We start from the raw sequence: 17,478 nt of genomic DNA on the forward strand, positions 1-17,478 counted from the left end.
CTTGGACAACATAACATTTTAATATTGCAATTGATTATATTATGCTGTAATAATTGATTGATAATAAAGTTATGATTATATTTTTGAAATTAAAAAAAAACTGTTCCATTTTGTCACTCGTAGCTCTGAAAAACTTGCTTAAGTAAGCTTATACATGCAATTTTAGAATTTAAATCAACTTCTGGATAAAGTGTACATGCTCAATCAGTTATGAAACCCAGTAACAGAAATCTTTTGACAGCATTTTCTTGTTGTTTTCCTCATTATTCCAGTTCACCCAGTCTTAAATACATGTATATTAAAAATCATTGAAAGAGCAACTACAGTAATAAATGGATATTGATGAGTGATATTTTATCTGTTTATGGAATACCTGTTGTATTGTTGTTTTACCATCTATTTGTCAGAGCTAGAGCATATTAGTGCTGATACTTGACAATACCTCTCGTTCCATGAAAAGTAGGGAATGGAATCACAAAATTTTCTCTCTGATTTGATGAAATTGTTTGAAACTACATATTGTATTTATATGATGGTTGACCTTAACCATTCTCAAATATCACAGTTATAAAGTCAAAAATGAATAAAAATTGAAACTTCGTGGCTGACCTGGTAATTTTTATCACATTACCCTTAGTTGTGATACGTATTGTGACCCTTGTATGGCGTTATGTATCATTTTGTGGCCAATTTAGACCCGGTGAAATATCTTTGATTGAATACTTATTATGCTATTGCAAGTCAGAATACTTTTTGTGGAAAGCTGAAAATAAATCTGGTTTAGAGAAATATTTTGAATCTTGTATTCATGTTACAGAAATTTTAATATCTCTCCTTCTAATCCTGAAGGGATTCAACAAAAGATATTGAGATGTTATAAGGGCCAACACCAGAAAAAGTTGAAATTGCTTAATTAACCATGAAAATTTTGCATACTGCCCCTTTAAAACAATATAAGAGTTTTTATTATTCTTTGACATTTTTTTTACAGCATGAAAATAAAAGAATATGGCGGGTCAAGAACAAGATACTAATATAAATGTTCAACTCTTTAAAGAGTTGACAGAAAAATATCCTGAAATACCTACAGACTTTGTCTCGCTACAATTAAGAAAGGTATGTAAATTGATACATGGGAAACAGAGCTGTGGGGTGGGGTTTTTTTGTGTAGCTTGTGTGAAAATGATACCTTAAGTCATGTTTCCGAGGTGTAGATGTGGCCATCCTATATGACCTGGGTAGATCAAGATGATTAAGACAATCTTCTGTTTTCATGTTGTTCACAGTTATCCATAGAAGTAAGAAGATGTTATCCCTGTTTGAAGAACATGTTAAAATCATTTGTTTATTACCCTATCGAAATGTTAGGAGAACAAATTTTATACCTTTTGATATCAATTTAAAAGGATCATCATCCATTTGACCAATTGAATCTTAGTCTGTGAGACTATTGATTATCAGCTTTAAAAGGAGGCCATGTCTTTTCTTGAGACAATATCATATATAGAAAAGACGCACATAGAAATAGAAAGTGAAAATCCATGTTTGAGGTATTTTTGAAGTAATTTTGCAATTATCCTACATTTCTAGTAAGCTCACTTCTGAAGACTAATTACATATTCAAGACCAATTCAACTTCACGAAATGGCTTACCGGTCTTATATTGTGAGATATTCCCAAATAGTCCCTGTTTAATGATGAGTCACAGTGAACACTATTTTTTCAAGATGTAGATATTTTTTACAAATTAATTTTAGACTGGTAATAATAGAGATGAAGTGATTAAGGTATTGAAAGAAAGAAGTCAACAAAACCTGTTTGGTAGTGGTAACACAGTAGATATAAAACCTGGCACAGTCATTAATCAGATAAACAATTTGACAATCTCAAAAAGAAAGGAAAATAAATCACCAATGTTAGTGAATCAGAGATCAGATGGTGGTAGCTATCCTACATTAGCTTGGCCTTCAACGGGAAATTCAACAATTACTTCCTCACCCCAGCCAGGATATACAGCTGCTGTTATGCCAAATGACTTCGAAAGTTATTTAGGAAGAGCAAACAGTCAACCTGGATCAATTCCCAATATAAACTGTACTGTGGATAATAGTTCCCAAAGTGTGTCTCAAACTGTGAAAAAATTTGAAGTGAATAATGTTTATGGTAATAAGACAAGTCCAGTGGTGGGAAAACGTCCAGTGCCAGTGATACACGTTCCATCCAAATCTGATAGTGCACAGTCCGTGAACACATCTTATCAGATACATAGTGCAGGCAGTGGAACTAATACAGTTACTCAGCCTCAACATTCACATACTTATTCTTATAATATTACACCTACAGTACTGAGTGCACAATCACCAAATTCCCCTAGTCAGTTTGCTTCTAAGACAAAAATAATGATAAATCAGCCAGCAAGTAATTCTTTTGACTCTCCTACGAGACCAAATAATTTTAGGCCTCAACTCAACTATGGAGATCTACAAAATAAAATTGTGCAACCTAGCGACATTGAAGGGAATGGTAACCATATGCATTGTTCCCCTAACATAACACCAAACTTTAGTAAGCCATTGTTTGTGAAAATAAAGTCAACGGGTCCTGAAGGATCGGAGACTCAAGTGCGTTATAATTTTAATCGGGACAATCAGTCTATGTTTGCAAATCCAAACACTAGCCGTCACATACAACAGCCAACATACTCTGGGGCTTCGCGAATACAGATTTCCCCAATGAATCAAAGTCCTGGAAATTCAAGTCAAAACATGACAACATATGTACAGTTACCTCCTTATGGTGGTAGACCGTTTTCGGCAAGTAGTCGTACTAATAGTGAGGATTCTGATCATGGTACTAGTAATGCATATAATTTATGTACAGGAGATATCAATCATCCTGGTATTTATCACCCCATGTCACCAGCTTCTAGTCACAGTAGTTTAAGTTCAGAATCTTCAGTTCACTTAGTGCAAGGTCTGTCCAAACCTGTCAGTGGTAACGGAACAGAGGATCAAGATTATCTCAAAGGTAAATGTTTCACTGTAGAATCTTTGTCTTCAAACTGTGGGTATTGTTTTGATTACAAGCATGTCAGACAAAATATAATAAATATTATTTTATTACGTAGTTGTATTTGATTTTACACAAAATTTATTTTGAATAATTTTTTTGTAAGCTGTAATCTATGTAGAATTTCCTTCCAAAATTATTTCCGATGTGGTTTCAGACAAGATAGTGCTATTTTATGTCATTTATATTCATGCATACACATGTAAGAAATAGGTACAATGCCAAGCACTTGGCATTTAAATGTTGAGATTGTCTCTTGCTAGGCAACTATTTAGTAATGTATCCAGAATTTGTTCATGTAAATTTATGTATGGTATAAAATTAGGGCTCTATTAGTTGGATACTTATAATGAACCAAATATGTTCTAGTAATTTTCATGGGATCAACTCAATTATCTTTGAATATCCCTTCACATTCTACGTTGGACATTCATGATCCATCTAAAACTGAAATGACAGTAATATGAGTTGGCATGTATTTAGGCTGTTATACCCTATATTATTTGGAAAAAAACACAATCAACACTTAACAGTCTTTATTCCATATAAAAGTTAGAAATGCATGTAGCTTATTTTTATAACTAATTTTTGATGCCCTGTTTCAGCCTTATTACATCATCAGAATACAAGATTAGGTAATTTAAAAAGTGATTATAATAAGACCCTAAAGGAAACTTCAAAGTTACGACAAGAGGTTGCTCAAATGGAAGAAAATATGATAGAGAACAGTAGAAGAAATAGTTTTCCAACTGTAAGTACTGTTAAGTCTGTAATTAAGATAGGATTGAGATGAATTGATTATGGTATAGTTATTATTGTTTAGATCACTATTCACTTAAACATACTCAAGACAGCTTTCTTGTTTTGTAGTATGAGAATATATTGCACCCTGAATTATTAGATATCTATACAATCTCACTAGGCCCAGAGAAGCAGATATTTCTCTCTACCTTCTTATATACGGAGGCGAGTGGGGCATTTAATTTACAGTATAATAAATTTTCCTATATTTCACCAAGTGTAAGAAGGCATGTGTTCTATTCATGGTTATATAATTTGTTTTAAAGTCCATTGTAGTAAACATGCCTGATCTTGATTTCAGATAAATGATGTGACTAAATTACGTGAAATAAATCGGCGATTACAGACTGATATACAATGTATGGGAAATGAAATTGACATGAAGAAGAATGGTCCAGGTAACCAGATATTTGTTCATTAGCTTGCAATATTTTGATTTTTAGTTCGGTTTGCTCTTATAAAGGAGAAACAAGCAATAATTAAGGTGGAAGTAGACACCAATTTATATGGTGTATTTTGATATATCTATGTAACAGTCTAAAAGCAGAGTTAGTATTGAACATTACGGTAAAAAATAAATTAGAAGTTGTAAAGCATTGTGGTTCAAACCAGTTGAAAGCTAGTGTATATTTCCTATATATACAATATAATATAATTGCACCCAATTGTCATCTGTTGCAAATGTAAAAGCTGTGTAAGTCGTCAAATTTTAAAGAATATAAACTTCAGATTGTTTGCAATAAACAGATTATTATGGATATCTCTGCACAAACAGAAATCATGCTATTTTAAAATGGATATTTAGCATACACTAATGTGAAATGTATTTTATTTCCAGGAATGAATAGTCTGGTAGATCCAGTAGATCAACAGAATTTCTTTGATAATATGCCAACAGGTCCAGCTGGTTCTATTGGTCGACCAGTTACATCAGCCTCTTCCCCTTCTTCTTCTGTTGCTCCTCCTTTACCACCACTTCCTTCTATAAGCTCAGTATGCAGACGAGGTAAGAGTATATAAATTGAACAGGCATTTCCTCTTTGCACACTCAATGACACAGCTCAATATCAAAGAGATATTGCTTATCTGTAGTACTGTTGTACAAGGCTAGATGTTGGAAACTAGTAGACAGTAGACTAGTAGTAGTTTACTGTTTTTCTCACAGACTTGCATTACAATGGTTCTGGAGGATATATTAGATTATTTCAAATGTCAGATAATATCGGTTTTTGACTGAGTTATTAATGAATTGAACCTGTTTGTTTCAGTAAACCCCCCACCAAGATCACCTTTAGACATAGTTCCCCCTGTTCCACCAAGACAGCCCCAATCTGGATCTGGTGACTCTGAGGAAGGAGAGCAATGGAATTGTACAGCCTGTACTTTCCTGAATCACCCTGCTCTCAACAAATGTGAATGCTGTGAAATGCCAAGAATAGGTACGCCTACTCCTCACCATCATAATGGTCAGGAATTATGTTATTGTCATAATCATTGACTAATCCTAATTTACATCTCACTGAAATTCACAATGCCTCAATACCACTTATCACAAACCCTTTCTCAACCAAATATTCTGGCTACACTACATAAATTTATAAATAGTCTAAATTATTCATCTCTTAGTATTTTTCCTGCTGATTGTAACATTACAGAAATTCAACAGGTATAATCATTTGGTCTTAAAATTGTATTTTGGAAACAGTTTATTTCATCAGGTCTAAAAATTCATGTGAGTCTCTGAATCCTATTCGCGCCAATACTCCCATAAATGCTGACTGCCAGAGTCTTGTTGGATTCTTGTGAAATCATTTCAATTTGTCTGTCAATACAGTGTATATTTTACATTTGAAAACCTGAATCCTTGACTGCACGTAGCGTCCCAGGGAACGCTCGGTTTACAGCGCTTTCGCCTATACAGGTTATGAAAATTTTAAACACTTTTCTTAAAAAAGAAGAAAATGACCGGCACTAAAAAATGAGAATTCATTCAGAACTATTACGGTATTTAAATGTTTAGTTCAGCATTTGGAAGACTCTCGAACTGCTTTCGGGTGAGTCCATCAGGATTCTCCTTGATTTCGATGAATTTTTAGGCCTGTTTCATTCAGCTCAAATATTTTGGAAATTTGATAAAAATTAGATATTACTGTGACAAGCCCCAGTAGCCAGTTGTCAGAAGTATTGCTGTAACGTGATTGACCTATCTGATATCTTAACTATACCCAGGTTCATATATTATATGATATAGGTCTTTTCGTTGTTCTGTTTTTCTGCACATAAGTTTATAGTTAGATAGATCTAGAATGATATTAATTCATAGTTTTCAATTGTTGTGATATTTTACTTTTTTCAATTTTTCATTCTTTGCTTCATAATAAGCTGCAGATTTGCCTTAATGTTTTAACACAAACTTATTGGGCCTTAACTCATCTAATTTTCTATGCATTTACAATATCTTCATTAGTATTCAACAAATAACCAAACCTTTATATTCTTACATTTTCTGCTTTTGATTTTGGAATTGATTTAAAATCATATTGTATTGACTTTTTTGCCATTTCTGATTCAAATGAATTCAAAACGATCATTTGCTATGTCAATTTTGATCTTTAACGACATTTCTTTAACATATTATAGTTGATTTTTATATTCTGTGCATAATTACTCTTCATCTAGTCTGTTGTGCATAAATAAGTAAGCAAATATCAATCAGTGACATTGGGCAATAGTTATTGTTTTATTAGTGTTTGTAAATTAAATTTTGTGATTAATTTGTGCGTAGTGTTTTTCTCTGATCTCTCAGAACCCTATTTGTATCCCTTATTTCTTTACACCCCTTATCTTATAGCTGCTGCTTTATAATGCTTTTATTTTATTGTCTTTTTTGACACTGACAAAATTTTAGACTGCTGTACTTAAAATGCTTGTTTGATAAATGTGATTTTATTGTGTTATTATTCACTTTATTATTGGATACAACTTGAAGTGATATAGTTATCAATTGTTTGGTTTACTAGCTGCAACTGAAATTTCAATTTTCTGTAATACTCATAATTCACATTGACAAATATGACATCATTCTTGTCTACAATTGAATACAGAGAAATTATTGTAGCTAGAGTGTGTAATATAAGCCCTCAATTCTCCAAATCTTTTTTTTGAATGGAAACAAATTTGAATGACAGATTTTCAATTCAATTATTTAACACCAGATTTTCATTTGATAAAGTGCTTAGGCTCAACTTGGCCTCTGTTTGTAAACTGATTGTGATGACTGTATAACTTTAAAAACAAGAACAGTTGTGAGCATGCTGGATATTACAATTGCTTTATATGTGTATAAAATATCAACATTGAGTGGTGTATTGTTACATTACATGTGATAACTTTATGACAATTCGTGCATAAACTTGCTGCTTTCATTTATTATTTTTGTTTAAATTTTGTTTTTTATTTTTTTATCTCTTAGGTTCATCTTGATGTTGTAGAAGCGCTTGTACCTGGATTCTTGTGGGGGTTTCCTGGATTTTTCAGGACTTTTATTTCATTTTTACTCTTTCCCTAGATTTGTGTACCCTGATTGTCTATTAGTATGTCATTTTATCAATTTAAGTGATTGTTGACCAGCTTTCTAAATATACCTTATATAACACAGCCAACCTAAGACGATCTTGATAGTTCACTGTGTTTTACCATAATAAAGTTGTATCCCATCGTGCCTCTTTTAAAAACATCAGATAGCTTTAACTTGAGCTCATATTATATAAAATTGTTTAAGAAAATAATAATTGGTATAAAAATATATAGCGTGATAGGTAGATCATCCTCTGTGGTTGTTGTGTTAGCATTATCTGGAAATATTGGAAAGCATTTGGTATATATTTTGGAAATTTTTGAGTGCCAGTAGCTTATTAGATATATAGTAAAACTGTTCTAAATTTGTTTGGTAGTTGTATATAGAATCAGTTCTTTCATATTTTTAATTGCACTTTTTCTACTGTTCTTTTTCTTCCAACAAACTCAATGTGCAGGCACATTACCATACTTATCTTTAGATATTTTTATTACAACTTCAACTGTACAAACTGTAGAATATGAAGGTAAAAAAGCATTTCGTAAATATGCCGCAGATAGGTCCTGTTAGTTTTACTTACTCTAGCTGGCTAACATCTGCTGAGCATATAAACTCTACATTAGGTTATGATCAGCTCGTTTTGTTACAAGGGTGTTTTATTAATTTGTTCAGCCACGAACATCATGAGCAGAGATGTTGAAACCTTAATATATATGTTGTTGGGTTATACTTGCCAGACTAAAATTAGCAAACAAAAATCAAATAAACCAACATTTAAACATATCCTTGATATTGTTACTCAACTCCCTAGTCTTATTGAAATTTTCTCACCTATTTCCAAAGTAGCTGTTCAGATAGTAACAATCTAGTAGGTCCAATGAACAAGTGAAATTCTTTTTCGGGTGGTCACAGAACAAAGATTAAAGTAACTTACTAATAGGTTTTGCTTTTGTTATATATCCCAAGTTTTGAAACCAAATTCTTTGTTTCCTTGCAGTTAAAAACGCTGCACATAAGACTTACCATACAAATTATAGGAGATAACAATTGATATTTGAATCTTAATTCTCCATCCAGCTTTGTGATTATATTTTTGTATTAAGTTTATTCTGTCTCTTGATTTAATAATGTCTATGATTGATAAGGACATTGTATTGTAATAATGAGCATAAATAAGGTACATCAAACCTTTGATTGGGGTTGAAGGCCATACAGGTCCAACTCTCGAATGCACTGAGAATTAAAATATTTTGATCAATTGAGAGGATTCAAACACACAATTACTTATCAATTTATTAGCTACTAACTGAGCTGCCAAAGATGTTCAGAACCATGGTTGCTGATCTGGAATTTATTTCGATAAAGGAATACACAGTATCTATTATTTTTTCTCTCCAATTCTAAACAAATCTTGAGCAACAAATTTTGATTCACGCACTGAAATAATTCATAATTCTTTTATTTATTTTGTCATGGTTTGATGTTCATTATTTATGCACTATTTTGATATTATTGTGATATTTCTGTGTCCATTTTAAAACTATTCATTTGATATCTGAGCAATAAATGATAGCGCATGTCAGAGAATGGGAAAAATTGTTATTACATAGAACACTTTATTAACAAGAGTAAATTTGTCTTGACCTTCAATCTTTGATGAATGTAATTGTGTCCAATTCTTAAATACATAATAACCAGCAGAATTGATGAAGGCTACCAATATCGATATATTTGTCACTTTTTGTAGGAACAAAAGTGGTAGTTTTTAATAGCATAAAACTATTTCGTTAATATTTTTGAGCTTTTGAAAATGGAGTTTATTCAAATTAAATCGAGCCTAGTGTGGATTAAATTGTGTGAGGGTCAATTTCCCTCTTAGAAGAAAAAAATCTCTTAGTCTGTGACATTTGAATAGTTTCCTTCTCAAAGTGGTATTGAAAACCACAGCAGAAGTATAATAGATGAAATGATATTTATATAAAGAAATGAAAAAAGTGTATTTTTAACCTGTGTGATTTGTTATTGCTAATATTGTTACTATAAATGTATATATGATCTATTGTTAACACTATAACCTTGTATAAAGTCTGTATATATATAATATTATAATGATATTATAGATTATGTATGTGATTTGCAATATGAGTTGCTTGAATGGAAGAATCTTGTGCCATTTTAATAAAGCAAATTAATCATGACTTTGTTTATTACATTTCAAATTTGTATGGGATATTGTTCAAATTTATATTTGAAGAATTGTGACCAAAAAGGCAATAAATAGACCAGCCTTGTCGCCAGGAATGAATTGGTGCTGTGGCTCAGATTTTGTACTCAGAAAATGTTAAGAATTTAAGGCCCATAGAACTCATTACTGACTACTTTGAGGTGCCAAAAACGTATAAAAATCTCCATATTTTTTATTTTGTACAGAGACACTGTAAATAAATCAATCTCTGCTGAACTACATAAGGTTTTGCTGGGGCTTAGTTCTTACTTGCTGAGGCCCGGACCTTACCCTTACAACTGGGCTGAAATAGCCTAAGGTAAACAGAATTACATTAACTGCTCATGAAAAGAATTTTGTCCCGTTGAAACTTATATATTTCAGTACATTGGAACTGTTGTTAAATATATTTGTGTTCTGCACCAATGATATTGCTCCCTTTACTCAGTGCCAAAGTGCTTTATATTAGGCAATAAGTATACGGATTACGGTAATATAATGCCCACAGCTATGCCACAGGCACAATCGGAGATCTTACGCCGTGTAGCCTACCCTACAATTGCCCAGTGTGTTAAAAGTAGACAATACTAGATATATAGGCCTAGTATAATGAACTAGGTGTTAATTTATTGAGGATAATAAGGATTAAATAAATCCTGTCCTCGATAAGCCCCCAGCTCTCAAGCTCAACAAGGCTCAACAATGAAAATGCGCGCGCATTAGGCTATTAAATGACCTCAGGTTTATTTTCAAGACAATGAGGCTGTATTTATATAAATTTCAAAGTCTACCTTAGGTGACGCGAACAACAATCTCTGATGTATCACAAGTCGTAGACAAGGGCAGCAGTGGTGAAATTATGTTACGAAGTGTCCAAATTGTGTACGAACTGGAACTAAAAGGTGAAGGTCGTAAATGTTGTCAGTGGCTACAACATCCGGGTTTTCACTGAATTCCAAAGAGCAACCATATTTTCCCGAACAAAGTGGAGGCGTAACCTACTTATTTATATTTACTGATATTTTATTTCTTATGGATTGAATTTTATATTTTTGTTAACAGTTTTCTAAAACGATTTTGATGGATACTTAGAAGTAGAGATATTCTAAAAGTGATGGCTGTAACCTGATTGATAGCCTTGTTTTTTTAGTTTGATTCGGACAAAGCCAATCTGGACGTGGTGGCGCTGCAAAATAATGTAAATACGTTCATGTAGGGAGGATTTCCGATTTTTATACCGTCAAAATAGCTTTCGGACACCTCCCTACGATGGAACTGTTTATTGAAACCCTTACTGGTACAGCCTTTGAACTTCGTGTTTCACCTTTCGAGACAGTTTTGTCTGTTAAAACGAAGATACAAAGACTGGAAGGCAAGTATAAACAACCAACCCTTCCTTTCCCTAAACTATTTAATTCTTGGCTATAAATAACTATCAGTATTGTTATTATAAAAACGTAATAACAACATTACAAAGCAAAATTGAGATGGATCAACCAAGGGCTCTTAACTGAGGGGCCTAATCTCTCTTCTTGTAATTTTTACAAAATTTGGCCACTAAATGATAAGGTTCTAGCCAAAATCATCCCTCTTTGAGTCCTTGGCTTCATCCTTGTAAAATTTCACACAAAGTTCAGCAATCCCTTAGGTCTAGACTCTGGCTGGGTATCGAATACAAAATTGAGATTGATTATCTATGGCAGACTTCCGATCAATAAGGCTAAGACGATTAATAATCACAATAATTTAATTGAGACACCCTGTGGCTGTATACTTAATTAAAGACATGCCAAAATTCTTAATTTCATGGGTTATTTTTGCCTATTAGAAGCATATTCCCGCTTTGATCGGTTATTATAGCTTACTGTGGGTAAGTTATGTGCTGAATGGAATCTATGTTGAACAGATTACGGTACTACTGTTAATGTTTACAGTGGAGAATGTGTAAATTTGACATATAATCGATTATGAAATTTGATAATCAATAATCAAAATCATATTCGTAGCAACATTAATCGATTATTTCGATCATTTCACCCAGCCCTAGTCTAGTCTAATATTTTTGTCTGTGTACATGTTAATTTGTGTCAATGTGATTTATCAAATTGTAATGTGAAAACCAGTTAAACATGGTATGGTGTGACATTGGACTTATTAGTGTCATGGGCAAAATTACCAGGGAAGGAGAAAATAGAAAATGACTCACAAAGGATATAGTGTTGGTTTTTTTAGTTTTTATACGCTAAAATTATAATGTGGGCGTATATTGTCGTCGGTAATAGAGACTACAGTTTAATTTGATTGTAAAGAAATTTGGTGTGATGATTTATATTGATGAGATCTTGGACAAGGTCGAATCTGACAATTTTTCGATCAATGGAATTTGAGTAATTGCTCCTGACTTAGTTCAAATGCATCAATATTCGTTAGAGCTGATATTTTATGTCAGAATTTTTTAAATTTTGTGTTTACAAATTAAATTTTTGATATGATTTGACTGAATGGATATACTGAAAATGTATCAGGAAAGTGGGCATATCTTGCTAGGCAACCACTTGTTGTATTTTGATATTCTTAATATTAAATTTGTTCTAGGTATTCCGGTTACACATCAACATCTAATCTGGCAGTCAATAGAACTTGAGGATGACTATTGTCTTCATGACTATGGTATACTAAGTGGCGCCACCCTGAAGCTAGTTCTAGCGATGCGTGGTGGCCCTATCAACACTAGGAGAAGTAAGTACCTACACTTAATTGTATCAATGACCATGTTATTCTCATTGAATATATGCAAGCAATGAATTGGTTGTTGTTTTTAGATAAGCAAATTCAAAACCCAAAACTGGACTTATTTCCGAAATCCCTGCTGTTTGATACATCTTTAGTTCATGGTCAGATCTCACTGATGTAGAACCAGCTGTAGTAAAATAAACTATTGTTTATATCCACTTCTGTGCCAGATGTATTTCACCACCTATTATTTTAACAAGGTCACTGTTTGTATTTTCAGTTCCAATGGAGGACACTGCATTAAGAGAAATGGCTGAATATATGGAGGCAAATAAAGACGAAATTTTAGAAAAACTTCCAGGCAATCGTCAAGTTACTCTCTTAGTATTTCGAGATGGAGATCAGCTCAATTTTTTTCGTGTAGTTGATCGAGGAGATGGTACTTTGACCCCTTTGTCTGAATCTTTGAGGTAAGTATGCATGATTTCATACATAGTATCCTATTGTTTCTTGTTCAAGTGCAGTCAGACAATCTTGTTAAAACTATTTAGAACTACAAAACATTTGCGAAATCTTAAAATGTGCAGGACTGATAGATTTTAGGTTTAACTCTTGTGAAACTTCTCACAAACTATTCAAAGAAATAATGGTCTATGTAAGGACTGACAGTATTTTCACCTTCTCTTGTCTTCGGAAGTCGAAACTTTGCTATGTAAATGCCAGCAAAATTATATTGGTTCATCATTTATGTGTTATAAATACCATAAGTAATAGGGATTGTAAGGAGATTTTCTTATTTTTTCAGTGCATAGGGGACACTGATTGCATCGATTTTGACCATTCCAATTTTCAGTTGGAAAATGTCATCTAACACTTAATTGTAGTGGAATTGCAGGAACTAAAGATGTCTGATTGAAAATTGGAATAGTGCAAATCGATGCTAACAATGTCCCCAGTACACATAAAATTTAAAAAAAACCTCTTTACAATCCCTTTAGGGTCACTTCAATTTATACAAGGCTATTTATGTCTTCAATTATTTCTGATTTCCATCTTACTGCATGCTACAAAAAAAGTTGAATTAGGTACATGCTACAAAAAAAGTTGAATTAGGTATCTTTGCATTCACCTCCTTGTTAACTATTTAGCGTAACTGGTTATAATTATGCTGAAGAGGAAGATGAAGAAGACAATAATGAATCTGGTCTTTCAACAGAAAATACTGTTCTCAAAGATAAGATGATACAGCTAAGAGAAAACATGGAAAAACTCAGTCTTACAAAGAAGGTAAATCGTATGCTACTTTTGTTTTTTGACAGTGTTTAAAAGTCCTATGCTGAACATTATGTTCCTCATCATTCCAGATGTTTGTATCAGAGATTGAGTAATGATTGTCATAAACAGAATGTTTGGAAGCCATATTATTTATTATTTCTATTAGGCCTGTGTTGGTCACAGAGCATGGCGTGATCACTTTCCAACTACACTTAGTGCCTACTGGATGTTAAGCGTCAGCCTTTTTTCAAGGGATCCACAGAGCTAAAGGTGTATTTATTGAATATTTAATTAAGTGATGGAGAAAGCATTTGATCAAAAAACTTTCATCAGTTAATTTTTTTATTTTTCAGCACAAATTGCCAAAACCGCCTCCAAGTGCTTCAGGAGTGTCCACTCAATCAGCCAGTAAAGTTCGTTTAAAACAATTGAGTGGCCAAGTTCGCCCTGTCAGTAAAACATTAAATAAAAACACTTGTTTACCACCAGTAGGCCAGTCATTCCAAGCTCAGGGAACCACTGAACTGGAACAGAGTACTACTGGCAATAGCCAACTTCTTTCTTCCATGGATTCAGAACCAGTTGCCGAAATAGCATTAGGTTCTTTAACAACTACCTTAGATACCCTTGATACTTTAGAAACGAAGTTAAATCCTCCCCAGTTAGATAGTGTGAAGGAAGATACAAGTGTCTGTGATCAAGGAAGAATCAGTGCTGAGGTGGCAGCAGGTGTGGGATCAGATTCTAGCTCAGCCTCTGGGGGAGGGGGTGGAGCATCTATTAAAAGAGACTTGTATAGATTAAATAGTTTAACTGATCCCAGCACCTCTAGACATTATCTCAGCTCTTCAGCTAGAAGGAGAGAATATAATTTTGATTCATTGCGACCCCCTTTATCTTCTAAAGGTAGAAAACAAAAGTGTGATCAAGCTACAGACTCTAAAGATTTAAATAAAAGGGTTTCTTCCTCTTCAACCAAAAAGGAACTGTCTATAGAAAATTTTAGGGATTCTTTGATCAGACCAACAACTACATCTCGATATAGTGCAAAAAAAGATTTTAAATTGGAAAATCTATCAACTAAAGAAGAGGTTTCTATGTCTGGACTGTTACAACAGGCTTCAATAGAGAAAATTGGAACATCCCACATAGATAACTTTATAAATGGCTCCAAGTCCAGGTTGGGTAATTATAGTTTATCTACAACCAATCAGGATGATAATACTTCTACCAAAACTCGTTTATTGGTAAGTAATAAATATCAAGTTTATACTTCTACATGGAAGAATGGATGTGTATTACAGATGCTCTTGTATCTGTCAACATTATTTCATTAAGAGCCTTCAATTTTCAACAAGTGTGGATGAATCTTGGTATAAACACAATGAATGATGAGATCAGGAAGGATTTTGATATTGACAAAGTTTCAATGAACAGATTTTTAGATACTATCAGTGAGAATGAAACTTGGCATGCTTTTGGATGTGTCCATTGTTATATGATGACAAGATGTTTTACTTATTGCTCTTAAAACAAATAGAAAACGCACCAAAATTTGTTTGTTAGTTCAAAGATGAGTTTTCATCTGATGAGATCTCAAACAAGTTGGGGTTGACAAATCAAAAAGGCTGATGAAAGAAAATAATTTTTATCTGGTTTCAGTCTGCCAAATTACAGAAGTTATCAGCGAGTAGAGAGGGGAGGATATCTCCTACCTATCGTTTACCACCAGTTAAACAGAAGAAGAAACAAGTGAAACGTTGTTATCTTTGTGGTAAAAAGACTGGTTTGGCTACAAGCTATCAGTGCAGGTATGGTCTGTTTTAACCATTTATAATCAGGTCAAAATTTTTATCTATTTGACATTTGTATCAAATTTTTCAAGAGGCAAGACTTAGGATCTTAATATACATCAAATCTCCAATGTGGTAATGTGCACTGAAATATGAAAAAATGTTAAAGGTATTCAAAAGCCTCTATCTGGTGAAATTATCATCTTTTGCTCTTGGCACACAAACAGTTTGGGTCGTCGATTAAGAGTATTGACCAGAGTTTCACTGACCGACTGCAGGCACACAAGGAGGCCAAAAATCCAGTCAATGTTGATAAATCATGTGATAATCATGCAATTTAAGAGAAAATGAATCTGTTTGGATAATGATGCTTTGTGTAGTCTTGTCTTGTAAATGCAGTCACACAGCGAACACATCGCCAACGAGAAAAAGATCCGGGACAAATATCAAACTTGGTTGATGTTCAAAATCCTGTTGGCAAGGCGATAATCTTGTTGTACATGTACACAAAAGATTTTACTCAATATTCGAATTGGCATTATAATTGTAATATTTTTACCAAGTATTGCCCCTTTAGCCAGCTACCTTAAATCCATTAAAAGTTACTAGATGAGAATAACTAAAAAAAAAATGTCGATTTTCATTATTAATTAACCAAACTTATATTATGTTTTTGTTGTAGATGTGGTGATAATTTCTGTGCTACTCATCGCTATGCAGAATCCCATGATTGTTGTTTTGATTATAAAACAGAAGGCAAGAAGTTATTAGAACAGAATAACCCTGTAGTTACTGCCCCCAAATTACCTAAAATTTAATCTAACCTCTTATATAGGAATATGTTTGTTATAAATCTTTGTTTGTTAAGATGGTATTATTTTATGTCTAGGCTGCCGTGTTTAATATTACAAGCACATCAATCTGATAAATTCTTCCCTTGCTATTTTGAAGCAATTGGTTTTTAAGTTAGATGTGTTACCGTACAAGAATAAATGCTTAATTATGTAGTTTTGGAATCATAGAATACAGACTATAAGATTCTTAAAGGCATAGATTTTTAGATCATAGAAGTATAGTTCTTGATTTAAAATTTTATTCTTATGTGGGTTAATTATGAATTCCTTCTTATTTTTATCAGTCATATGTTAAAATTAAACAAAAAATGGCTAATTTTATTTGAAAAGTTTAAATTGCCACCAAATTAGAAGATCCAATTGGACAATCTAACATCAGGTTATACTGTATTGTACTATTGATTAAAAATTTACAAATATTTTTGAATATTAAGCTGTATAAGTTGATGTGAATAGGCCTTCTTTATATATAAACCAGAGAGAAACATTATAAAGCATTATTTTGATTGTTTGTTTGTTATTAAAGTGTGTATATTTTATTATAATAATGAAGAAATTGGTGAAGTGAATGAATGAGTGAAATATTAACTCTGTATAGGCTTTAGACTCAGTTTATTTATACCTCCTCTATAAAATCCTTCTACTGACTTGCACAAATTCTTTCTGCAGATAGTTTGTGTATTTATGGGCTTGATATAATAATCTAATATGAGTGATATTACAGACAGAAAATAAACAAGACGTAATAAGAGCTGTATTTTTTTTTTTTTTTTTGGACATTGGTTAATTTTTAGTGCTATTCATATTGAACTTGCATATTTAACCTCCATTGATATTAAAGTTGAGTGGTGTTTTGTTTTGATTTTCCTTAAATTTCTGTCACCATATATTTTTAGAATAATTTAAATTTTAAAATAAGAATTAAATTTGTATTTTCTTAGTTAAGATTATGTTGCCTCCACCAATTTTAACAAATGAAATTGTGAAGGTAGCAAGTTCTTTACAGCAAATAATGTTAATTGTACAAAGGGAGAAAACTACAATTGATATTTCTATCTTTCTTGGAAGGAAATGCCCAGAATAGAGGCTGCTCTGGTTCTGTAATCTCTCTGGGTTGGACATAACTCTTTAATTTTCCTCTACCTTTTGATA

The 17,478-nt window shown here is 32.7% G+C and overlaps 3 protein-coding genes across 3 annotated transcripts; all 3 read left to right on the forward strand.

Moving 5' to 3' along the window:
* Positions 1–1,008: 1,008 nt before the first annotated feature.
* On the forward strand, positions 1,009–8,017 carry LOTGIDRAFT_154664 (hypothetical protein; the record flags this gene model as incomplete). The annotated part of the gene is made up of 7 exons (XM_009063865.1): positions 1,009–1,116; positions 1,758–3,027; positions 3,675–3,820; positions 4,172–4,268; positions 4,709–4,876; positions 5,139–5,309; positions 7,824–8,017. 7 exons carry the CDS (start codon positions 1,009–1,011, stop codon positions 8,015–8,017), a joined length of 2,154 nt encoding a protein of 717 aa, XP_009062113.1.
* Positions 8,018–10,937: 2,920 nt separating this feature from the next.
* LOTGIDRAFT_107103 (hypothetical protein) lies at positions 10,938–12,878 on the forward strand (the record flags this gene model as incomplete). Its single annotated transcript, XM_009063866.1, has 4 exons — positions 10,938–11,047; positions 11,889–11,893; positions 12,267–12,410; positions 12,685–12,878. Coding segments are annotated over 4 exons (453 nt in total), but the record flags the coding sequence as incomplete, so codon positions are not given.
* A 2,529-nt stretch (positions 12,879–15,407) lies between these two features.
* On the forward strand, positions 15,408–16,290 carry LOTGIDRAFT_107115 (hypothetical protein; the record flags this gene model as incomplete). The annotated part of the gene is made up of 2 exons (XM_009063867.1): positions 15,408–15,490; positions 16,155–16,290. Coding segments are annotated over 2 exons (219 nt in total), but the record flags the coding sequence as incomplete, so codon positions are not given.
* Between the last annotated feature and the right edge of the window lie 1,188 nt (positions 16,291–17,478).

The sequence above is a fragment of the Lottia gigantea genome, assembly GCF_000327385.1.
Source record: "Lottia gigantea unplaced genomic scaffold LOTGIsca_6, whole genome shotgun sequence".
In the NCBI taxonomy this organism is placed as follows: Eukaryota; Metazoa; Mollusca; class Gastropoda; family Lottiidae; genus Lottia; species Lottia gigantea.